The sequence below is a fragment of the Heteronotia binoei genome, chromosome 18, assembly GCF_032191835.1.
Source record: "Heteronotia binoei isolate CCM8104 ecotype False Entrance Well chromosome 18, APGP_CSIRO_Hbin_v1, whole genome shotgun sequence".
Classification (NCBI taxonomy): domain Eukaryota; kingdom Metazoa; phylum Chordata; class Lepidosauria; order Squamata; family Gekkonidae; genus Heteronotia; species Heteronotia binoei.
The window spans coordinates 47413038-47438779 of record NC_083240.1 but is presented as its reverse complement, the minus strand read 5'-3'; the positions used below and the strand labels follow the sequence as shown (position 1 = coordinate 47438779).

At 47.7% G+C, this 25742-nt stretch overlaps 1 protein-coding gene across 2 annotated transcripts in view; it reads left to right on the top strand.

Moving 5' to 3' along the window:
* The window catches only part of NF1 (neurofibromin 1), a 249271-nt gene that overhangs the window by 212734 nt on the left and 10795 nt on the right, over nt 1-25742 (top strand). For both annotated transcript variants that reach the window (XM_060259690.1, XM_060259689.1), the window contains 9 exons: nt 6234-6365; nt 13097-13232; nt 13517-13674; nt 14567-14686; nt 14930-15057; nt 15444-15544; nt 21547-21689; nt 22342-22388; nt 24938-25154. In XM_060259690.1, coding sequence (XP_060115673.1) covers nt 6234-6365; nt 13097-13232; nt 13517-13674; nt 14567-14686; nt 14930-15057; nt 15444-15544; nt 21547-21689; nt 22342-22388; nt 24938-25154 — 1182 coding nt within the window. The remainder of the gene's footprint in view (nt 1-6233; nt 6366-13096; nt 13233-13516; nt 13675-14566; nt 14687-14929; nt 15058-15443; nt 15545-21546; nt 21690-22341; nt 22389-24937; nt 25155-25742) is intronic.

Genomic DNA, 25742 nt, shown 5'->3' with positions numbered 1-25742 from the left:
TGTAAACATGTTTCTATCTGTAAAATTTTAAACAGATCTTACATTGTTAAATGCAAAGTACTTATATACTTTTGTTTTGGTCTGTCTACATACAAATATATTTACATTCCTAACATTTCTGATCTTAGGTTTTTGTAAGCATAAACATTTTAAACTTATGCTGCTGATATCTGTCTCTTAATCTCTCTTTGGACCATATCATTTTATTCTTATTTTAGTATTAAGGCTTTCCAGCCTGATTTTGATCAATATATGCAAAAAATAAATTCCATTTTTCTTGAAATTCAGATTCTGGTCTATTATGCAAGTAAGCTTTTTTGATGCAAATGCCACTCTTGCCACCATCACCATATGATTAAATAATTTGTTACGAATTTTGGATACATTAGATCAGGGGTGGCCAACAGTAGCTCTCAAGATGGTTTTTTTTTGCCTACAACTCCCATCAGCCCCACTCAGCATGGCTGATGGCTGGGGCTGATGGGAGTTGTAGGCAAAAAACATCTCGAGAGCTACCGTTGGCCACCCCTGCATTAGATGGTAATATATCTAATAGCATTTTTTAAGTCATCAGGAAGTTGACTTTCAATATCTTTTATATTTCTTTGTGGATCTTTATCCAGTATTTTTTGACTTTGTTATAGGACCACCACATATAATAGAAGGCTGAATCTGTACTCTTGCATTTCCACATCTGCCGTTGTAGCTCTTGTATGCTTTTGCAATTTCTTTGGGTGTGATGTACCATCTAAAGAACATTACCAATTTTCTCCTAGCATTTCAGATTCAGTAAACTTTTGTCCATAGGTTTTACTTTTGTCCATACATTTTCCCACTGGCTAATTGAGATATTCTCTCCAAAGTTCTTCATCCATTTGATCATACAGTCCTTCACTTGTTCTGTTTCTGTTTTCATATCGCAATAACATTTTATGTATTTTTCCTAATAGTTTTAGATCACCTGTAATCAATTGTTCATAAGACTTTTTCTGTCTTAGATGGCCTCCTTCTTTTGATATTAGTCCTGTGTATTTAGATGCCATTTGTTAGCCATTGAATATTCTTTCCTTCACTTTGTATATCTTGCCAAGATTTTATTCTTTCATTTCTTATCATGTAATCATAGGTTAAGTGATCATTTTTCCCCCTGGTACTTTCATTGCAAAAAAAGTCCCATGACGCAGAGTGGTAAGGCTGCAGCATTGCAGTCTGAACTCTCTCCTCACGACCTGAGTTTGATCCTGGCAGAAGCTGGGTTCAGGCAGCCAACTCAAGGTTGACTCAGCTTTCCATCCGGTAAAATGAGTACCCAGCTTGCTGCGGGAAAAGTGTAGATGACTGGGGAAGGCAATAGCAAAGTCTGTAAAAAGTCTGCTGTGAAAACATTGTGATGCGATGTCACCCCTGAGTTGGAAACGACTGGTGCTTGCACAGGGGACTACCTTTTTTCTTTTACTTGCATTACAATAGACATTAATGGAGATGTCAATGGTGAAGTAGGTGGGCTTATTCTGGGTTTACATTGAAACCTTATTTTTCAGCAATCCATCTCTCACTGTATGACTACCGTTTTGTTTTTGAATACCTTTTAATGACTTCTTGATCTATAAGTAATTATGAATGCCTTAGTTTCAGCTATTTCCAATTTAATATTCCTCTCATCTGAGTTTCTCATCCATTCTGATATCCAAAGTGCTGCTGCTTGACAATCGAGCATCACATTCGGTGCTGCCAAAGCGCCTCTCTTTTTCTCACTATGCCTTCTTTTAAACCTTCCTCTTGGCTTTTTCCCCATTCCATATGAAGTTGTTTAAAGTTTTCTGCCATTTTCTAAAAAACGTAGCATTTGAAACAAAAAGGTCAGTTTTGGTAAGACATTCTGTTTTGACTGCAGAGATTCTGCCTAGCCATGCAGTTCTCAGTGTGTGCCGTCTCCCATCAACACAGCAAGAGGCCAGTGTTACTTTAATGCACAAAGAAGGGAAGGATCTGCTACTACCACAGTCTTATAGGCCAATTTCATTGCTAAACGTAGATTACAAGATTTTTGCAACCATCATTGCTGAGAGACAAAGAAAATGTATTCCAGAACTTATTCATCAAGATCAAATGGGATTTGTTTCAAAAAGATATATGAAGGATAACATCAGATAGCTCTTAAATGCAATTCAACATTCTAGGAGGAAAAGTCAAAAAATGGCATTTATGTTTTTGGCTGCTGAAAAAGCTTTTGATAATGTGCTTTGGCCGTTCCTACTTAAAGTTTTACAAAACATCGACTGTGGAAACAGATTGGGCGGCGAGCTTATTTTAGCTCGCCCGCGGAGCCTGATGGACCCGGAACGGTTCCTGACGGCTCTGCGGATCCCTGGCCCCCTGGCGATTCCCTCGATGACCTGGTGGAGTCTTGGAATAGTAGGCTCACCGGGGCCATCGATGAGATCGCGCCTAGGCGTCCTCTGCGCCCTCGTTCAAGGCCGACACCCTGGTATAACCAGGGGTTGCGGCGGTTGAAACGAGGACTCAGACGACTAGAGAGGCAATGGCGGCGTACCCGAGATGAAGCGACTCGAACATCTTATAGAGAGGTTATGAAGTCCTATGAGATGGCAGTCAAGGCCGCAAAGAAAACTTACTTTGCGGCAGAGATTGCGTCCGCAATTTCGCGCCCGGCACAACTGTTCAACACAATTCGGACCCTTACAACGCTGCCACAGGGCAGACCAAATTTTAATGAATTGGAAATTGGCTGTGAGGCTTTTGCGGATTTTTTTGCGGATAAAATCGCATCGCTCCGTTCCGACTTCCCTGCCACATTAGATACAGCTAGTGAACCTGAGGCTCCGTGCCTGTCTTCGGATTGTGTTCTGGACGGCTTCGGCGCGCTCAGCCTGGAAGAAGTTGACAGGATCCTCCTATCTGCACGCCCAACAACTTGTAAATTGGACCCATGCCCCTCCTGGCTTATTAAGACCTGCCAGAGGGAGCTAAGATATCCTATACGGGATATCATAAATAGATCCCTATTGGAGGGACATTTTCCATCAGCGCTTAAAGAGGCGGTGGTCCGTCCCCTCTTGAAGAAAACAACGTTAGATCCGACCGAATTGGCACACTATCGGCCGGTATCGAATTTGCCCTTTTTGGGCAAACTTATAGAGAGGGCAGCGGCGTTGCAGCTACAGAGTTTCCTGGAGGATGCTTCTGTCCTTGACCCCTACCAGTCTGGTTTCCGCCCGGGCCACGGGACGGAGGCGGTGCTGGTCGCCCTGGTAGATGACCTTCGGCGACATCTGGATCAAGGCGGCTCGGCGGTGCTGATGTTGCTGGACCTATCGGCAGCGTTCGATATGGTCGACCATCGGCTTCTGGCGTGCTGCCTTGCCGACGCAGGGATTCAGGGGTTGGCCTTGCAATGGCTTTCCTCATTCCTTGACGGTCGGGGACAAAGGGTGGCGATCGGGGAGGAACTGTCCCGGAGACACACGCTTGATCGTGGGGTGCCTCAAGGGGCGGTGCTTTCCCCGATGTTATTTAACATCTATATGCGCCCCCTTGCCCAGATGGCCCGAGGGTATGGGCTGGGCTGCCATCAATATGCTGATGACACCCAGCTCTATCTGCTTATGGACGGCCGGCCCGCCTGCGCCCCAGAAAATCTGGACCGGGCGTTACAGGCAGTGGCTAGGTGGCTTAGGCTGAGTGGGCTGAAGCTAAACCCGGCGAAGACAGAGGTCCTTTGCTTGGGTTGCTGCGGCCCGGGAAGGGAACTCCCCCTGCCAGTTTTTGACGGCGCTCCATTAACAGCGTCGGGCAGGGTTAAGAGCCTGGGGGTGCTGTTGGAGCCGTCATTGACGATGGAGGCTCAGATAGCAGCCACTGCCAAGTCCGCTTTTTTTCATCTTAGGCGGGCGAGGCAGTTGGCCCCCTTCCTGGAACGTGACGACCTGGCAACAGTGATTCATGCTACGGTCACCTCGAGGCTGGACTACTGTAATGCCCTCTACATGGGGCTACCAGACATGATAATAGGAAGATGAGGAAGAATATAAAATGAAAAGCTTATGTGGTCATAATTGTGACACAACCTGTAGCTTGCTGAAATACACAATGGAGCCAATACTCCGCTTTGGAACTCATGCTGGATATAAACTGAACAAAAAGGAAACCAAGATAATTTTATTAAATACAAGTAGATGCGTTGTTACCAAAAAATCAGTAAACTGTCTGGGCACTAATATAACAGGGCAAAATAAAAATCTAACTAAAAGATAACTATCAAAAAGTATGTATAATAAATGTAGTTTCTGTAGGCAGTCTCATTACTGTAACACTAACAAAAAGCCTTAAGCAGACAGCTATCTTTGTGTGGCCCCTGACTGTTCCACAACCGAGGTGTCACTACTGAAAATGCCCTGTCTTTGATCAGCATTGACCTCACTTGAGAAGCCAGGGAGGCCCAGAGCAGACCTTCAGTGCTGGCCTTTGAATACCCTGTGCTCAGGCCTTGGAAGGCTATAAGGTAGTGTCAAGAACTTTTTACTGAGGGTTGAATTCTTACCAAAATGATGTAGGAAGACTCTGTAAGATCTCCCATACTTCTGGGAGTATCTCAGAGCCAAACTAACCCCTATGCCAGAGGTGGCCAACAGTAGCTCTCCAGATTTCTTTTGCCTATAACTCCCATCAGATCCAGCCAGCGTGGCTGGGGCTGATGGGAGTTGTAGGCAAAAAAATCTGGAGAGCTACCATTGGCCACCCCTGCCCTATGCCTTTTCGGGTGCAGAAATACCCCCCATCCTCACCCTCCAAAGGTGGGGTGGGGGGAGAACCAGGGCCGGCTTGCCCACTAGGGTTGCCTAGGGTGCCGGCAGAGCGGGGGTGTCAAATTCAGCCTCCCCCCCCCCCCGGCAAATGCCTAGTTTGCCTGCTCCCCAGCCTCCTCCTCCCTCCCTTCCCTGCCAGGTCTTTCAGTGCCTGGGAACAGGCAGTCGAGCACTGCGCTCCTGGGTTTTTTCAGTGGCTCGCTGGTCCTTCCTGCCCCCTTCACCTGGCACTGACAGTGAGCGTGCGGGAAGGCTGGCATAGGAGCCGGGAGCCTCCGGCATTCCCAGGCATTGAAATAGACCTGGGGGGGAGGAGGCATGGCGGAGAGCGGAGGGACTCCAGTCCTGGGGAGAACAAGAGCTCCTGTGCCTGACCTGAATCTGGGCCTTGCAGCAGTTTTTTTAAACTAGAGCTGTTTCAAAAATGGCATCAGGAGCCACAAGATTGATGCATGGTGCTCAGCAGGAGCTTGTTAAAGCCTATCACGGGAACGCTGCTCTCAAAACTGAGGAAGGGGACAGGGGAGCAGCATGAAGTCTGCTATAAATATTGGAGAGGGTGGTTGCCACTAGAATGGAAGTGCTAGGATTTGGCGGGCAGCCGCTTGGAGAGCCTCGTCTGTCAGCGCACCTCCACAGTGAAGTTGATTAAACGGACTCTGCACTACTTCAGTGTACAGTGGAAGGACTGGACTTTGGAATTCCCCCACAAGTAGAAACCGGATGGAGCAGGGAATGGGCTGGGTTAGAAATAGGGTTGCCAAGTCCCCTGACCTTGCCAGCCACGGGGGGGGGGGGGGGGTCTTTGTGAGGCATTCCAGAGGAGTAGCTGGGGACATCCCATCCCCAAATGACATTTTTGAACGCTTCCAGTTTTACCGGAAGTGGCCCAAAATGTCATTTGGAGGTGGGATTTCCCCCAGCCGGCTGAATCAGGGGATCCCCCTCCTGGACGGCAGGTGGGGGTGGCTGGGACTCCTAGTTAGACCTTTCTCAGTGTATTAGCTTTTGTTTTGTTTGGCTTTTTACATTTGTGGGGGATTTTTATAAGGAAGAACATTAAAAAATGGCACCCCATCTGCCGTATACACATTTGCGGTCTGCGTAGCCTGCTCTGTACCGCTGTATTCTGCTGCATCATAGAGTAAGTTTTGAATATAAGCACACTGACTTCCCCCTGGAGAATCCAAAAGTGGATTACTTCCCTTCAGTGCCTCAACACATCTTTAATTAATTGTAACCTCGTTGAATGTTCAGCCCTTCTTAACAAGCCTATCCTTGTTCCCATGAAAGGCTCTGAAACGCGTTGTCTATTTCAAAGCTTTTCTTTCCTTGTAGATGTTTTCAAAGCTGGCCTTTCTTTGCTGAAAGCTTTTGCAGCTCCTCAATGTCCTTTTGTTCCTTCAGGGTACCGGCATCCTTCTCCAACCATTGTTGCCAGGACGGTACGGATTCTGCACACGCTTCTCTCTCTGGTTAATAAACACAGGAATTGTGACAAGTTTGAGGTGAATACCCAGAGTGTGGCTTACCTTGCAGGTAAAAAACCCAAATCTATTGGGCCTGTATCAGACTCAGAAATGAATATTTCTGTTTGTAGCAAAATGTAAAACAGGAAGCCAGAGAGAGCAGGATTTGACCACCCATTTTCTGCAACCACACTAGGCATATTATTTTGCCTTTTCTTTGACCATTCCAGGAATTAACTAATTCTGCCAGTGCATGCCTAGAGATGTAAAGGGAAGATGTGGACATTCCAGGGAATTTGGTTTATGTTGGGTGTTTTTTGCTGTTGAAGGGAGGGAGGTTTTGGTCTCTTTCTCCTTTCCCTGTTTCTTTTACCATTCCTTTAAGGAAGGGAGTGTGTGTGTGTTTCTATGTTTAATGAATTTCTTTTTTTCTCCCCTTGGCCATCTCTACGTGAGCCAAGAAGACTAACGTGTTACTCCCCCTCCTTGGTAGTCCACTCTGAGCCAGACGTGGCCATATTTCAGGGTTGGGGGGTGAGGTGCAAGTTCATCAGTTTTCATTTGTAGGGGACTCCATTTGTTTTAAAGGTCTAATCTTTCTCTTGGGGGTGAGAAAGAAAAAAGCCAGCTAAGCCTATATATTCGGTTTTGAATTGTGTGGTGTGTAATTACCCAAAGTAAACACACACAGTATGTGTTTTTTATTGTGCATAATTTTTACTTCCAAAAATCTGTATGGCACAAGGAAGTCCTGATCCATAAGCTTATGCAGCTGCCTGGAGCTGACCCGTCTGGCCTGCAGTGACTCCCCAGGGTCTGAGGCAGAGGAAGGGCTTTCCCTCCGCCTGGTGCCAGGGCTCCACCACAGGGAGGACTCCTCAGGTGAGGAGGTGCTCTAGGTTGACCTGCAGGAGAATGAGGTGCAGGCAGGCCAGGACTTACAGACAAAAGCTGGCTCAGAATTAGCTCCTGGTGAAGGGCAGTTAGCCACTCCCATCCCTCCAGAACCACCTGCACCTTTAAAGGGCTGCTTGCCTGACGTTTGGGTTTGTGGCTGTAAAGTCTCCCAAGAGACACTTTTGGACATGAGTGCAGCATGGATGTTAGATGCTGAAGTGCTGACACTGCCTAGGCTAGAAGAACTGATGGCCACATGAGACATTTATGTCAGGGGAGAGGTCCAGAGGCTGACTTGGCCCAGGACTTGGGGTGGAATGAGGCTGTTCTGATCGACTATCAGAGGAGGTGCTCAGTGAAGTGGCTCAGGTTGAACATCCCTCAGCCCTTGCTACCCTGATCCAGCTCTGCATTCAGATTGGTGGGCGCCTGGAGGGCTGGAAGAGACAGGCCTGCCTAGGGACTTGCCTTAGACTGGAGGCTGGTGACCTCCATCAGCCCTTCTACCAACCCCAGCTCCTGGAGTGACGGCCAAAGGGGCAGGGGAGCCCATGCGGCTGAGGGCTGCTTGATTACGACTGTCAAGAGAAAAAAGAGAGATGCCACTTCTTGAACTTGGGTTTGTACTGTGGCAGGTGGGGCGCTATGCTAGTTGCTGTCCTGAGAAAAGGAAACCTTGGTGGCAAGAGTCAAACTCCACAGCCCAAGTCAGTGCCAGCCTTGCTACGTGGAGAGAGCTGCAAAATCCAGAGACCCTCCCAGTGCGGGTTCTCAACACCTCCTGGTCCCAGTAAAGCTCCAGCTCCTTGATGGCTGCAGGAGACTGGCACATGCTCTGATTGACTCCAGGGCATCCTGCTCCTAAATGGATGCCAGCTTTGCCACACAGTACTAGGTCTCACTACACTGCAAAGAAACACCCATACAAGCTGAAGCCACTGACAGACAGCCTGAAGCCACTGACAGACAGCCATACAGTCTGGCCCAATCCCGTGCAAAACCCTGCCTTTGGTTATGTATGTACAGCACCATTGGAAGCAACTGTGCTTTCACATGGCCTGCATGCATCATTGCCCCCTAGTGTTAGGGATGTCTTTCCTGGAGATGCATAACCTCATGATTGAATTGGGCCAGGAGAAGCTACATTTCAAGGACCTGTTCCCTCACAAAAACCCATCATCCATGTTTGGGGCCATGGTGCACCCAACCCCATTGACTCTTCTGGCAGTGTACGCTAAGTTCCAGGATGTTTTCCAAAGAAAAGGGGGCAGATTGGCTTCCTCCACATTTGGCCTTTTGACTGTCCAATCAGAATTAGCACTGAGAGCACTCTGGGTTGAGTGGTTATATTCTCTGCCTGAGCTGGAATGAGAGGCATTCAGGGAGTTCCTGACCAAGAACTTACAGTGACATTTATTAAGCCCATCTACTTCTCCAACATCAGCACCCGTGGAGAACTGTGTCTGTGCAACGATTATTAGGCTTTTAATAAAATCACAGTCCAGGACCAGTACCCCCTACCTTTAATCCTGACTTGCTGGAACAGCTAAAGGGGGCCAAGATATACACCAAACTGAATCTCTAAGGGGCCTACAATACACATACGTGCTGAGGATGAGCGGAAGACTGCATTCTGTACTAAGTATGGGCAGTTTGAATACCTGGTGATGCCTTTCAGCTTCTGCAGTGCCCCTGCGGTGTTCCAGAGATTTATGAATAACATCTTGCAAGACCCGCTAGATCAGTTTGTCATCATATATCTTGATGATGTTCAGATATACTCCTGGGACCTTGCAAAGCACCTTGAACACATCCTGATGGTGTTACTGTGCCTTCAACAATATGGTCTCTACGCAAAATTGGAGAAGTGCACCTTTGACCTTTCCTCAGTAGACTTCCTTGCCCACAGTATCTTGACACAGGGAATTAAGACGGACCCCACCAAAGTGGAGGCAGTACTTTCATGGCAGGCTTCTCTGTCACTGGAAAGATGTCTAGCATTTCCTGGGCTTTGCCAATTACTATAGACAATACACTGCAGACTTCACCTCCTTAGTGTTGCCCTTAACTTGCCCGGCTACTATGACTCAGGAACCATCCCATTGGACACCAGGTGCCCAGCAGGACTTCAAGGAGTTAATAAGACAGATCACTACTGAGCAACAGCTGGGCTGCCCCAGCTTACTATTGATGATGGAAACAGATGCCTCCAATACTGCAATTGGAGCTGTTTTATCTCAGCAGGAAACAATAATCTTTGCACTTACTACTCATATGTGAGATCATATATGAAGCTGCCTTCTACTGAATCAGACCCTTGGTCCATCAAAGTCAGTATTGTCTTCTCAGACTGGCAGCGGCTCTCCAGGGTCTCAAGCTGAGGTTTTTCATGACAACTCGCACCTGCAGAGTAGAATTATACAATTTGGGAATGGGAGCTCCTTGCAATTAAAGTAGTCTTTGCAGTCTGGTGCCACTACTTGGAGGGGGCTCGACACCTAGTGCAGGCATGAACAGATCATCGCAACCTTGAACATCTACAAATGGTGCTCTGGCTAAATCAAAGGCACATCTGTTGGTCCCTTTTCTTTTCCAGGTTTCACTTCACGGTGACATACATTCCCAGTTCCCAGAACAAGCGGGTGGATGCCCTATCCAGGAAACGAGAGTTCTCTGCCTCCCTGACCCAGGATCAATCCTGCCACCTGAAGTCTTTGCCATCATGCCCCCAACTTCCTTGCTCAGAGAGCAGATACAGGAACAACAGCAAAATGATCCCTGGGCATAGAAAATGCTCCAGAGTCTCCAAGATGATAAGATAAACAAGAGTTACCTTCAGGTTACACAGAGCTATGTGGGAAGTTCACTCATCAAGGTAGGCTTTACATATCTCCTGGACCCCTGAGAATGGAAGTCCTGCATCTCACCCATGACATCAAACCAGCTGGGCACTTTGGATGATACAGGACTCTCCACTTGCTAACCCAAGAGTTCTGGTGGCCCCGGGCATAAGTGGATGTGGCTCAACACATCAGCTCCTGATGAGCCAAGGACCAACCTGGAAAACCAGCTGGTCTGCTACATCCCTTGCCAACTCCCTTAGGACCCTGGCAGGATATGTTCATGGATTTTATTACTGATCTACCTAACTCAAACAGCTGTACCAGCATCCTCATAGTTGTGGACCTCCTCACTAAGATCTCATGCATTGGCCTTCCCACAGCTTGTAAAAGTGCCCAGGTGTACCTGCAGAATATCTTCCTACTTCGTGGAGTACTGTGGAACACTTAGTATCGGATTGTGGGGTACAGTTCACATTTCACTTCTGGCAAGCTCTAAACTCCTTGTTGGGTACTCAGGTGCATCTGTCATCAGCTCATCATTCCCAATCGGATGGTCAGATGGAATGAACTCACACCACATTAAAACAGTACCTAAGATGTTATGTAAATCACCATAGAGTTGGAAGGGACCTCCAGGGTCATCTAATCCAACCCCCTGTCCAATGCAGGAAATTTACACACCTCCAGTGATGCCTGTTCCATGCCCAGAAGATGGCAAAAAAACCTCCACGATCCCTGGCCAAACTGGCCTGGGGCAAAATTGCTGACTCCAAAGTGGCAGTCAGCATTTCCCTGGGCAGATAAGAAAGATCCATGAGAACTAAGCCCTGATGCCACCCTTCCTGCCCTGCTTTCTCATGATCTGCCTAAGCTCACAGAATCAGCATTGCTGTCAGGTGGCCATCTAGTCTGTTTAAAACCCTTCAAGAAAAGCCAAGGACAAACAGAAGTGTGAAGCTGGGCAAGATCCATTGGAGATACAGAGCAGTGCCAATTGAAATACTGTATCCCTTGGTGAGCTGCCTTAGGAAGGATTAACTCTGAGAGTGGATGGAAGCAGCAGTCCAGTTGCAGCCACACTGGTTTGGGAATTGCAGGCACACCTGCATTGGACTTCAGGAAGACCTACAAATGAAGAAAGAACATTGTATATTGTAAAATGGACTGTAAAATATTCTTAAAGTAACATGCGAAAAATACTTTGGTTTAAAACTTTAAATATGTATTAATTAAAACCACCACAGAGTGGTCTAAAGTCATAAACCTTACTCATACTTGTGAGCTCTCTGGTTATATCTGTTTAAAAACCAACAGGACAACTGGTCAGCCCTACTGCCCTTGGCCAAATTCACGTAAAGCCACACATTGCATGCTTCTGCTCACTAGATGCCCTTTATGGCCCACTGCAGATACCACCCACAATTCCTGCCTTGGATCCTGCCAGTTTCAGCAGTCCCCTTCGCTAATGACTTTGTAGAAGAGCTCCAGGCCCTCCTCAAAGTTTTCTGGGAACATCTGCAGCGGGCAAAGAAGATGTATAAAGCAGGGGCAGACTGGAGACAATGGCCTGGTGAGGACCTTAAAGTCAGGGACAAGGTGTGGCTCCCCACAAGGCATTTTTAAAGTCAACCCTCCTCCTGGAAGATAAATGGATCTTTCCCAAATACACCTAGTTTCCCTCATGCCCACAATGCCTCCAGATCTGCTCTGGCTCAGGCTCCTCAGCCCATCTTGGTGGAGGGGCATGAAGAATATGAAACAGTCCAGCTCTTGGATTCCCAGAAATGTGGACAGCACCAGTATCTGGTTGACTGGAAAGGTTATGGACTGGAAGATTGGACTTGGGAATCCACAGACGACATCCATGCACTGGCCTTGGTACCACCATTCCATAAAACTAACCCTCAAAAACCTGGACCATTCAGGCCAGACAAGCACAATCGCATTAGATCTCAGAAGTGAAGCAGGATGAACTCTGGCTAGTACTTGGATGGGAGACTTCCTTGGAATACCCGCAGTTGGGAAGCAGAGGCAGGCATTATTCAGCCACCTTTATGAATATCCTTCAGGCCCCCAGTAGGGGTCAATCACCAGGAGTTGCCATGACTTCCAGATGCGGACACACATGTGCACACATACACATTAAGAATACCCCCCAAAAAGAGAACCTGAGCTGAGTCCATCTTAGGAGGGGTCTCTTGGGGGGATGGTATCATTGGTCAGCCAAGGCTCAGCATCAGTGAGGAGGCGGGGCCCTGAGTTCAGAGTATACAGAGGCAGCCAGCAGGAGAATGGGGTGCAGCCTGCCAGGACTGACAGCCAAAAGCTGGTTCGGAATCAGCTCCACCCTCCAGCTCTAATTCAGCAGGTGAAGGTCAGTTAGCCTCTCCCAGCCCTCCAGAATCACTGCACCTTTGGAACTCCACAGAAAAAGGCTGAGAGCAGAATTTCTAGGAGGCAAAATGCACCTCTCTTGGCTCGACACACCAGCTGCCTGTTGATAGCAAAGATGAGTCTTGACAGGGCTGTTCCTGAGAAGGTGGTGGTTTATCCGACATTTGGGTGCGTGGCTGTAAAGTCTCCCAAGAAATGCTTATGGATGTGGACACAACATGATGCTGACACTGCCTAGATTGATTACTGGAAAACCTGAGCTCGAATTGAACAACCCTGGCCTCGTTATCTTTGAGAGGACTTTGTCAGCTGGTCCCAGAAACCATCAAGCCGGTTCCCCGGGCCTCCTCCTCCTCCTCCAGGGGATCTCAGAGATCAAGCCTGCATCCCCTGGCAGCTCTGCTCTCCCGCCCCTTCCCCTCTCCCACCCCCCTTGTCTTCTCACCTGCAGCAACTAGAAAACCTTTGAGTTTTTAAAACGTGTTATGATTCTCAGAACAGCTTTGCAAATCCCAATTTCTGAGCTTGCACTCTTTAGTAGCAGGATAAATACAAGCCACCCTGTCTGTGTTCCTGCAGTTAAAAAACATTTGACGTAAGGGCTTGAGGAGACTCAGTTTTGAGGAATTTCCTGTCAATTCCTGTTTGCTCCCTTTTGTCCTTTCAGCTTTGCTGACTGTGTCTGAGGAGGTCCGAAGCCGGTGCAGCCTGAAGCACAGGAAGTCCCTCCTCGTGACTGACGTGTCGATGGAAAACGTGCCTATGGACACCTACCCCATCCATCACAGCGATGCCGGCTGTAGGTCAGTGGGCCTCTTCTGCTCCAGGGTTTGGCCACTTCTGAGTTGCTCAGAAACAGCTCTGAGGAACTCGGCATGTGAGCGGGTGGTGCCTCCTGGATGGCGCCTTAGCTTGGAGAATCTTCTGGCCACTCTCCAGCCAGAGAGCTGCCCTTGGGAGGGAAGAGGCCTGGGGGTGCCCTTGGCCCACGTGAAGGGAGAGGCCGGGGCTGGGGCTGCTCTGCCCTAGCAGTGAGGAGTGGCTGGGATGGCTTTGTGACGATGGGGGGCTATCTCCTCCTTTTCAGAACCCTCCGGGAAAACCAGCCCTGGGCTTCTCCCAAGGGCTCTGACAGGCATCTGGCTGCCAGCTACCCGACCGTGGGACAGATCAGTCCACGCACCAGGAAGTCCATGAGCCTGGACATGGGGCAGCCTTCTCAAGCCAACACGAAAAAGCTGCTAGGTCAGTGGAATGCATTGCGTCTGCGAGCTCTGGCAGGGGATTCAGTTCTCTCTTGGCATTTGTATCACCCTTCAAGGCGGTGATGTAAATGATCCCACCCCCACCCCCTTGGGAGGTCCATCAGGCTGAAAGAGCTTGGCTGGCTGGAAGTGAAGATATTCTTACCCCACTGTGTTCCCTACTGTGGAGCCCTCAGGGACTGACGCCACTCGTCTCTCCTGCTGTTCCCCTTTGCTCTTCATAAGCACAGCCCTGTAAGGCAGGTTAGGGAGAGAGTCGCCCAGGGAGCTTCCCCAGCAGAGTGGGGATTTGAACCTGGGTCTCCCTGTGCCTGGGTGCAGAGGAAGCAGCTGCATGTTCACTCCCTCCCCACTCACCCCTGCTCCTCTCTGCATGTTCAGGCTGCTATGCATCTCTTCACAGCGCTTCTCCAATATGGACTTATCAGTCTGAGTCTAGTTCTCAGACTGCCACATCATACTGGCTTATTCATCGTCTGCCCTGCAGACAGAAAATCCTTTTTGCAGCTAAGGAATCCTCCATGATTTAAGGTTTGCAGGAAGTGAGCAGAGCTGAAATGGAAGTTGCTTGTCAGGTGGTGTCCACCTGTGCCCCACCCCCTGGGACACCGTAGATGATGGCCTCCCTGCACCTTGGTTGTGATCCTGCTGCCTTTGCACGAAGCCCTGGCTTCAGACCTCCGTTCTGAACAGGCTGGCAGCATTTTCCTTCCCAGCTTTGCCTGCCTGCTGCAGAAGAAGGAACCCCTCCCTCAGTCTCTGCCAAGTTGCCTTGCAGGTGGGGAAGAGCTTCTCAGGCATGAGCAGGTTTCCTGCTTTCATTTCCAACACACTGATTTGTTTTTATTTTTACTTTGGCCTTGCTTTTCTAGGGACAAGGAAGAGTTTTGACCATTTGATAGACACGAAGGCTCCCAAAAGACAGGAAATGGAATCGGGGATCACCACACCTCCAAAAATGAGGAGAGTGGCAGAAAATGATTACGAAATGGGTGAGAATCACAGCTTGTTACTTGGTGTGCAGTGTACAAGCATATTAGGAGGACTGTTTGCACGAGGCAGTGTGATTGTTCCATGATTGCCATGGGATTTGAACGCAGGTAAAACATCCACCTTCTCTGAGGTGGGCCTTCTTCCAAAGTGTCCACACTTTGGAAGTGTCTGTTTCATTGTAGTTGCCAAAGGTTTCATTTTGACAACTCTTGTTCTCATGAATGATGACTTCTTTCCTGCAGAAACACAAAGGGTCTCTCCGCAGCAGCATCCACATCTCCGGAAAGTGTCGGTCTCGGAGTCAAATGTCCTTCTGGATGAGGAAGTCCTCACCGATCCCAAAATCCAGGCCCTCTTGCTGACTGTCCTTGTAAGAACATATTGCTTGTACTATGTTTCTTGTGGACCTCTAGGGCAGTACTCTTTAGTGGCCAATCTAGAAGTGAAAAGGGGCAATCTGCGAATTTTTAACTCTTAAATTGCAGCTGTGTGAGCCACTCATTTGGACCAGAGCTGCTTTGGGATGCAAGGAACCCTTTTCTGTTCTCCTTTTGTGATCTGAGTCCCTTATGCAGGGTAGCTCACCCTTCCTTCCTCCCTCCCTGGTCAGTCAAAGCCTGGGGTTCAGTGTCTGCTCTTTCCAATGTCCAGCCATTTGTTCTCTACAGTGTGTTTCAGCAGGAAAGTGCCATTGTTAAAATAGAAATTATGTGCTAATTATTTCTCCCTTACTGTGCCACCTTTTTTTTTTTGCAGGCAACCCTAGTGAAATACACTGCGGACGAGTTTGACCAGCGAATACTGTATGAGTATTTAGCAGAAGCCAGTGTTGTTTTCCCAAAGGTCTTTCCTGTTGTGTAAGTATCCAGTTAGTCATAACCAAGTTGCTTTTTGCCAGAAATGCTTGCCCATAAGTGCTATAGAGATTTAGGGGTTCGCCTATCTGGTTAGATGTGTACAAAGATAAAGAATGAATTTGAGATATGACCAGGGCTTTTTTTGAGCTGGAACACACTGGAGCGCCATTTCGGCTAGCGCAGGCAATGTTCCGACTGCTTTAGTTAGCATTCTGGTTCGGCCCCAGCAGCTTTCCTGGATCCTGGCAGGCTGGCTCTCCGCTGGCCGGCTGGGGCAGAGGGCCCAACCGCACCTACGCAACCTCTTCTGGACTCCTTGCTGGCCAGCCAGTGTCCAGGGGCCCAACTGCACTTGCACGGCCTCTTCCAGGCTCCTCACTCGCTGGGCAGCGTCCAGGAACCCAACAGTGCCTGCGCAACCTCTTCAGGGCTCCCCGCCCGCCAGCCGGGCTCCAGGAGCCCAACCGCGCTTTCGTGGCTTCTTTGGGGCTCCCTGCCCGCTGGCTGGGGTCCAGGGGCCCAACCACACTTCCGTGAACTCTGGGGCTCCCCACTCGCTGGCCAGGGTCTGGGAGCCCAACCGCGCCTGCACAGCCTCTTCTGGGCTCCCCACTCAACGGCTGGGGTCCAGGAACTCAACCACGCCTGCATGGCCTCTTCAGGGCTCCCTGCTTGGCGACCGGGGTCCAGGAGCCCAACCGCGACTGCGCTGCCTCTTCCAGGCTTGCCACTCGCCTGCTGGGGACCGAGAGCCCAACCGTGCCTGCATGGCCTCTTCTGGGCTCACCAGCTTGCTTTCTTTTCATTTCTTCCTCCTTTCTCTCCCTGTCTCTCTTTTTCCTTCCTTCCTTCTTTCTCTCAAACATGACATTCATGTCTTACAGCTCGCAGACATTTGTGTGGCTCTTATATTAAGCAAATTTGGCTACCACTGTGCTAAGGGTTCTTTTGGGTCACAGCCAGTGTTCCCTCTAAGCTGAGTTAGTGTGAGCTAGCTCACTGATTTTTAGCCTTCAGCTCACAGGTTTTTGTCTTAGCTCGGAAAGGATGTCCCCAGAGCACAATTCAGTAGCTCACAACTTTAATGCCAGTAACTTACAAAGTAGAATTTTTGCTCACAAGACTCTGCAGCTTAGAGGGAACATTGGTCACAGCCGGTGCCTCCCAAATGATTGTTAAGATGTCAGCCCAGATGCTGCATCTCCTTATGATACAGCACATGTGCATATATGAATATTGGCAAAAAAGAAACGTGGCCACAACTGAATTGCCGGTATGTGAGCATCCACTACAAGTAAGGGGCAGTGCAATCCTAAACAGATCTATTCAGAATTTTGTAGAACTCTACTCAGTTGTGATTATTTCTAGGGAGGTTAGATTTATGTCCAGTAGCACCTTAGAGACCAACAAGATTTTTTGGGGTGTAAGCTTTGAGAATCAAAGCTGGGAGGTTTATACCTCAAAAATATTGTTGGTCTCTAAGATGCCAATGGACTTGAGGCTAGCTGTTCTCCTGCAGACCAATACAGCTACCCTCTGAAACTATCCTAAGATGTGTATAGACACAATGAGAATATGGAGAAATTATCTCAGTGGATTGCACTGAAATCTCCTGGAATAACTTGTTAACTTTTGGGAGGACTGTGTAGATGTGTATGTTTATATGGCACAGTTCTAGAGGAACGTGGAAATACTGAAGAATCTCCCACTTTCATTCAAAAAGCAGTTTTCTAGTCCTTATGCGTGTAAAGCCATAACCTTAATAGCCCAGACTATCCTGATCTCATAAACTACAAAGGGTTGTGGCGCAGTGGTAGAGCATCTTCTTGGTACGCAGAAAGTCCTAGGTTCAGTAGCCAGTTAAAAGGATGAGGTAGGAGGTGATATGAAAGACCTCCACCAGAGACCCTGGAGAGCTGCTGCCAGTCTGAGCAGACAATACTGACCTTGATGGATCAGTATAAGGCAGCTTCATGTGCTCCTGTATGTTGGCCCTGGTTAGTATTTAGATGGGAGGACCTCCCAAGCAATACTCTCTCTAAGCTGTGTAGTCCTGTGAGCTAGAATTCAATTTTGTGAGCTACTGGCATTAAAGTTGTGAGCTACTGCATAAATTAGTGTGCCCTGGGCCCATTTTTCCAAGCGAAGACAAAACTGTGTGAACCGGAAACTAGCTCACACTAACTCATCTTAGTGGTAGATGTGGTTGGTGACCATACTTCTGGTGATGTCAGAAGCGTGGCCTAGCATGCAAATGATGGTGATGTCAGAGGTGTGGCTTATTCAAATGATATCAGAGGTGTGGCCTATTGTATAAATGGTGATGTCAGAGGTGTGGCCTGGTATGCAAATGATGGTGATGTCAGAGGTGTGGCCTCACATACTAATGAGTTCCTGGATATGACTGTTTGGAAGCCCAAGTGTAGGGCAAATCTGCCTCCCTGGGACTCGTTGGCAACAGCAAACAATGTGGTAGGCAGCTATTAATAGCTGGTCAGTGATAGGCTGAAGGCTGGTATCCTAGGACTGGCAAGCCATTTTAGTCAGAGAGCTGCCCAGCACTGAGATTCAAAGCCAACTGTGCAGTTAACAAAAAGCATGGTCATTCCAGTTGTTTACCACTGGCTTTGTGGTAGAAATGCACTGAAAACCAGCCCTTTCTGTTGGAGGTTTTGCAGTTTTCCCTGTGGTTAATTTGACATTTAGATTCTGTTTCATCTCCCTCTCATCCCCTCAGAGCGGTGGAACACAGGGAAACAGTGGACGCAGTTCCAGAATTCAGTGTAGTGACTTTTTTGTTCTCCAAGGCCAAAAGAGGTGGCGAGAGAGCCCTCCTTTACTGCCCTCTCTTCTGTATTTCCTTGCTTATTGCCAGAGAATCTGGAGGCACCATTTCTAACATGGCACATGGGAAGTCAGTAACCAGCATACTTAAATTTACTCGTATCTGGATGAATTAGTGTGCCAGTTTGGCCAACAATCCTGTACTAGGTTGCTGTGCACTCACACCTGCACCCCCCATCCCCCAACCCAGCTGCCCCCAGCAGCATCTGGCTCCTTCTGATGAGCAAAACCAAAGCCTCTGCCACTTTTCTCTGCCAAACTATGCAGGGAGATAAGGCTTTTCATGCTGCCAGCTCCTGCAGCTTTCCTCCCCCTTTGGAGGACTCCTCCTACAGCAGGCTTCTATTCACTTTTGGCAGGAATCGTTTCCCCCAAAGAGTTTGCTCAAGGCTAAGCTCCCTTGCCCTGTCTCCTCTTTCTGCTGCTGGGGCGTGCAGGGGAATGAAACGTTTACACGATAGACCTGGGGTGGGGGAGATGCCTCTTTGCCATGCTTCTCCTTGGGTGAACAAGTTCTGTTTGAGTCCAGTAACAGAGACCGACAAGAGTTTCAGGGTGAAAGCTGTTGAGAGTCAAATGATACCTTTGCACCAGCATTCTTTCTGGCATCCCTCCCACCTTCGAGGTCAGTCTATGGCAGCTTCATGTGTTCACTTTAACCTGATCACAAGCTTATGCCAGGGTGACATGATGAGGTCACCAGTCAGCTGTTTGGGGAGATGGTGGGGGAGGGGGAGGATTTAACTCTTCCTCAAAGAGCCTCTGCTTTTTAATGGGGGGGGGGGGTGAAACTAAAGCCCCACCCCTTCTGCACAGTGTGTGCTTTTACAACCAGCAAGTGATATGTGTGCAAAAGGCTTCTTTCTGGATTTCACAGAAGTAAGAGAATGGTTCATGCAGCAGGGAGATTACTTGGATTTAAGAGCCCCCCCCCCTTTTGAACTAGTGCTCTGGGTGGGGGCGTGGAAAAGGCTATGTGAGGGGACCAGTGCATGTCACAGGGATATGGGGGGGAGTGGAAGAGTCCAAGAATGATATTCAGGTGGATGGTTTTTACCTCTGCAAGCTTAGTTAAATTGATTTTTTTCCAGTTTTAATTTGTGGTTTATTTTATTCTTTTTGTTAGCTGCCTTGTGCATGAATCTGGCAAGGCTGCATATAAATATTTTAAACATGTGTGTGTTCTAAATCAGTTAACAATGCTCTTCTTCCTTCAACCCAAGTTTAAAGTTTTTGTGGTTTGATATGTAGCTCCCTGTTAATATTGCTCCATGATTTTCTTTTTCTTTTTGTCCACAATGAAATAACATCTTCACAATCACAATGGAAAACGGAATAGCTACTACATAGCAAAATCAATCCAGCTCACTTCCTTAATGCTTTCATTGAATTTTCTGGGCTTCCGATATACGATGTGTGCATATGGCTGGATTATTCAATCAGATCCAATGTGAAATTAACAGAGATCTTTCCCCTTTTGTCTACCTGTAACTGATGATATTTGACTAGTCTTCTGTGCATTCACACACTTAGGATTTATGGTGCCTGCACTGGTTCCAAAAGGTATTATGTAGCTCCATTAGAAGAGTTTCTGTGTCCCTGCATGCCCAGGGACTCCACCATGCATGCTCAGGGGGCGGGGCACCAAGATCCCACCAGTTCCTTCTGACCACTGAAACAACCTGGAGAGGAGGTGGCTGAGAGGTGATAGGATCACCATCTTCAAGGCCTTGAAGGGCAGTCCTAGAGAGGATGGTGTAGAATTGTTTTCTGTGGCCCCGGAAGGTAGGACCAATGGGTTGCAATTAAATCAAAAGAGTTTCCGGTTCAACATTAGGAAGAACTTCCTGAGCGATTCCTCAGTGGAACAGGCTTCCTCCTTTGGAGGTGGTGGGCTCTCCTTCCTTGAACAACAGAGGCTAGATGGCCATCTGACAGCAATGAAGATCCTGTGAATTTAGGGGGAGGTATTTGTGAGTTTCCTGCATGGTGCAGGGGGTTGGACTAGATGCCCCTAAAGCTCCCTTCCAACTCTATGATTCTATGATTCTAACTCAGAAAGTATCTGCAACTGAGCTGACAGCAGAAGGAAGGGCGGGTGGTGAGAATGCACAGAAGACCACTTGGAGGTCATCAGTTACAGTTAGGCAACCTGTTTATCTTCTTCCTGGTGTTTGTGCATCACACCCTTGGGAGATTAGCAAGCTGTAGCCTACCTGGTGGAGGGAGTCAGCGGTCACATGGTTACAGTCTGCAGGACTGAGCATCCCATCTCATCTGAGTGCGTTCATGCACATTGAGTGCATAGCGTCTGGCAAAGGTGTTTGGGGTTGCCTAAGTGGCGGCATAGCAAATGTCCTGCAGGGAAACCCCCTTTCTGAAACTTGCTTCCCACAGTTCTGTGCCATTTCAAGAAGCCACTGGTGTTCTCTGCTTGGGGAAACAGCTGGCCCTTAGCAAAGATTGTGAGAAATGGGTCTCTGGAGAGGTGGCACATGTAGATGTTTCCCAAATAAACAGTCCTTTCATTGACTCCAGAGCCTCCCTTCTCACTTGCATCCACACCAGCATTTTCCTTCCCTGCCTCTCCTCCCTGTCTTCCTGACTTAAGCTCTCTCCAGAGTTTTGGGGGGTGGGGGGAGAGCAGCAGTAGGCTTCTGTCCCACAAGACACTCATTCAGCAAGCCATTCTTGGCCTTTGCCCCTCCCTTCTGCTACCTCACAGAGCTTTTATAAGAATTTCACAAAGATACTGTGGAAATTATACACGTCAAGTGAGCACTTTGCAGAAAAGTGGTAGCAATTCCATGGAACTCCTTGCAGGGCTTTCACCCAAGTCCACTGTTCCATCTTTCATACCAGATAGACTTAGCCCTGCTTTACTGTCCTGTATGAAACATTCCTCAAGTTTACAATAACATGAGTAATTTAAGCTGGTTTTCCTAAACTGATTGGAACAGCATAGTTTTGCTGCAAATCCTAGGAATTCTCTGTTAGAGAAAGCAAACCCTTCTTATGGAAGTGCAATTGAGATATTGTTGTATTTGGTTTTGTTGGTTAACTAAGCTTTAATTATAGCTCATTTGTTTGCTACAGTGAGATTTACGAACTATGAGATAATATCTGGTTAACTGGATCTTTTGTGTTTCGCTGCCTAGGCACAATTTACTGGACTTCAAGATAAACACCCTTTTGTCACAGTGTCAAGATCCAAATTTATTGAATCCCATCCATGGCATTGTTCAAAGTGTGGTCTATCATGAAGAATCTCCACCCCAGTACCAAACCTCTTATCTCCAAAGTATGTAACATGTTAGTCCTGTGGGTCTTCTGGACTCAACCCAAGTTACTTTGAAGTTGCTTGAACAAATATCAGAGTTGTGATGCATCAATAGAACATAGGAACATAAGAGAAGCCGTGTTGGATCAGACCAATGGCCCATCCAGTCCAACACTGTGTCACACGGTGGCCAAAAAGCCCAGGTGCCATCAGTGGGGCCAGGACTGTTGCCAAAAATACCAAAAATACAGAGCATCACTTGCCCCAGACAGAGAGTTCCAACGATAAGCTGTGGCTAATAGCCACTGATGGACCTCTGCTCCATATGTTTATCCAATCCCCTCTTGAAGCTGCCTATGCTTGTAGCTGCCACCACCTGTCGCAGTAATATAGGTTCCTTATTAACTTGTTAGCTAACTTGTGGAATTAAGAGGAGTAGAAAAGTAATCATATTTTTATTAAGATCTGATGTGAGTGTAATTATACCCTTATACTCTTATAAGAAGATGCAAAAATAAGTTTGGCTGTCAAAAGGGGGATGAAAAATCTCCATATTCTTATAACGTCACTGACTCTTTTTTTACCCAGTTTTGGATACAACTGCTCTAGCAACATGACACAGCTGTCTTCCACTCCAGTGCACTAACACTCTGTTTCTTTTTGCTGACTGCAGGTTTTGGGTTTAATGGCTTATGGAGGTTTGCGGGACCATTTTCAAAGGTGAGCAAATTAGGCCTCTCTCAAACCCACAGTCCTATGAATCCCACCAGAAGTGAAGAAGGTGTTTCTCATACTGGTGCTTTGTGGCTGTTGAGTTTGTACACCAAGGCAACACCTGACAAACTGTGGGGGTGCTCAGGAGCAAAAACTGGTTCTTGGGTCCTCATCAGACAGAAAGTAGGCACTGTTGCAGGCACCTCTGCAGCACAGAGGATAGACACCCCTGTCTGCTACCTTGCACCATATCTAGAGGTGCTGGTGGAAAAGCTGCTTCAACCATGTCAACAACATTGTGCCTGCTTAAAAGGAGTAGGAGTGTAGGGACACAGCTTTCCATGTGCTCTAGAGTCTTGTTGCTGATCTAAAGGCACGATGTACCATCACGCAGCCTTACCCTGCTGTCTTTTAGTGGCAGCCAGACCACTGAGAGTTGGACCCTGCACAGCCAAGACAGTCTCTGCAGTACCAGTGAACAGGCTAATGCCATTGTGGCACCTTTTGAAGAGGCAGATGCTAGCCCATCAAGTGAAAGTGAGCAGAAGCCAAGCTCATCTGGCTGATCTCTTAAGGATGTAGTTGTCTTTCCTGGAATAATTTACCAAAATCTCCAGCAGGGTCCATCCCAGTCCCACATTCTTCAATTTAAATTTATTGCAGAGTTGAGACAACTTTGACATGGTTTTGGCTTGTATTTTTCATCTCAATACCATTCAACTCCAGAGAGTCAGCGAAAATATGCAGTGCAACAAGCACAAAACAATGAGTGCAGGTTAAGAATTTTTTTGGGGGGGGGGGTAATGTGTGTGTGTGTGTGCACACCTGCACCTGGAAGTTATGTTGACCTCTGGTGACTGACCCCAAATTGGGACCCAAGGCATATGAGGTGATCAGCAATCACAGTAAATGCCAAATACATTCAAAGCATATTGCAGTAACCAATATGAAAATAGTGTCATCAGACAGAAAGCATTCTCTCGCCTCTGGCCCTTTTGGGGGACCAGATTCCAACTGTCCCAAAAGCTTCTGAAATAACTTTGTTTTACTACACCACAAAAAAGACTGGTGTGGGGGGGGGGGGGACACCTTCTGAGAATTTTAGTGGTTTTTAAAAAAGAATTTTTTAACCTTACTTTTTAAAGATTCATGTCACAGAATCAGGCAGGTATCTGGTTGCACCAGAAAGCCCAGCAAAATTTGTGCCACCACAAGCAGCTGAGGTACTACTCACTGCACCTTCTCAGAGTCCTGCCTTTGGAGGTCTGCCTGTGCAGTCTGTCTCTTGGTGAGCAACGAAGAGCTTCAGCACAGGGCAGAGGCTCCAAATGCCAGATGAGCCAAGGCCACAGCTAGATGCAGCAAGGGTTACCAGCCAACTTTTGTCCATTCTAGTGTTTTGCCTGTCATTCCACTCTCTTTATACTATCTCCTGTAATATCAGGCCCTCTCTTTTTTCTCTGGCTCTCTGCTGCTCTTCAGTAACAGCAGCAGAACTGCCACTTTCCGCCAGCTGCTGGCCTAGAAGGGACTGTGGCTCAGTGGTAGAGCCTCTGCTTTGCATACAGTAGGTCACAGGTTCAGCCTCCACTTTGAGAAGCACCAGGCAGCCGGTGATGTGAAAGAGCCATTGATGGACCGGATGGTCTGGTTTCAGTATAAGGCAGTTTCATATAGCTAACCCACCCACAGAACTTTTAGGCAGAAAAGGATTCAAGGCATCATCTCTCAAGGCTTGGGTTGGATGGCTGTAATGCACTGGGGCTGCCTTCAGTGACTATTCAGGAGCTTCACCTGGGTCAGGCTATTGACTGGAGCCTGCAATTCCGATCCTGCCAGATATCACATAGCAAGGCACAGGTTTGGGGAAGACCATAACCTTTACTGATGTTGAGTTTGCTTTATTCTATCTTTTGTGCATGTATAGGTGTTCAAAGCTATGTTGTGTTTCTTTTTAGCATTTGCTTGTTTTATTCTGGCATTTATGTTGTCCCAGATCAAATCTCCAGGGCACATTGCAGGAAGTTTTGTGAACATCGCAAAAGAAATAAAATTATGTATCATCTTTAAAGCCACCTGCCAGAATCAGTCTCCAGTTTCCCACCACAATAAAAACAAGCTTGTATCATTTTTTAAAAAGGTCAATGACCAACCCCATCACAGTAGGAACACGTAGCATTCGGACAGTCCTTTCGGAGTGCAAAGCACTCTGGGTAGATCAGCACAGCAACTCTTAACACAGCCTTACAAGACAGGCCACTGTTCTTACTGGGGAGAGGAATGAGGCCAAGAGGGTCATCTCAGATTGCTGAAAAAATATTTGAGCTGGAAGCCTCCCGGATCGCAGCTCATTCCCTGGGCCCCTGTGCTACACAAGTTCCCAGCAGGAACAGTGCTACAATAATCCGTCCATAATTGAACCCACACTTAAGCGTTTACATGCCCATTTATAGGTGGCCATCCCGTGGGAGGAAGTTGCAGATCCCAGTGGATGGAGAAGTTGGATACTGATATGTTAAAGGAATTGAAGGACTGACCTGTTTCTCATTTTCCAGCAAACGCAAATCCCAGACTATGCTGAGCTGATCGTGAAGTTCCTTGATGCCTTGATTGACACGTACTTGCCCGGCATTGATGAGGAAACCAGCAAGGAATCCCTGCTGACACCGACGTCTCCCTACCCGCCTGCCGTGCAGAGCCAGCTCAGCATTACTGCGAACCTTAATCTTTCCAATTCCATGACTTCACTTGCCACTTCCCAGCATTCCCCAGGTCAGTCTGCCATTGTTTTCCATTGGCTCATGTCAAGGGTGGAGCTGCAGAAACATCTTTATGGGGACTGCAGACTTTCAGGTCTCCTCTGGCACTGGGAATGATGCCACTCTGGGTTTGGGGAGGCTGTTGGGCAAGATGCCAACAGGTCTTGTGAGGTCTGTCCCTAGATGGGTCCACGTGCTTGCGGGTGACCTCTGTCTCTCGCTTTTGCTAAGCCTGTCCCTCCTGCTCCCTGGGAAGGTAAGTGAATCAGTAGTAACAGCTCCTTCTCATTACCCTAGCTTAGCTCTGTGGCTTTCAGTTGGTCTCATTTTGCCCCAGTTCATAACCTTGTCACAGTCCAGCCCAGGTGGATGCTGTACAGGTGCAGAATTTGGCACTGGATGCAGAAACAGGATTTGACAAATCCACAAAAGAACCAAATTAGAATAAAGATGCAAATCCATGCATAGTTGCTCAAATATAATAATGTACAGTTTATAGTTTGCAGAATAGCACTTTTCTGTGCGTAGAACCTGGTTTTTAGCACCAAGAGTACAAACAGCCCTAGGAAAAGCAACATCTTCCCTCTTCGCAGGGTGGTGG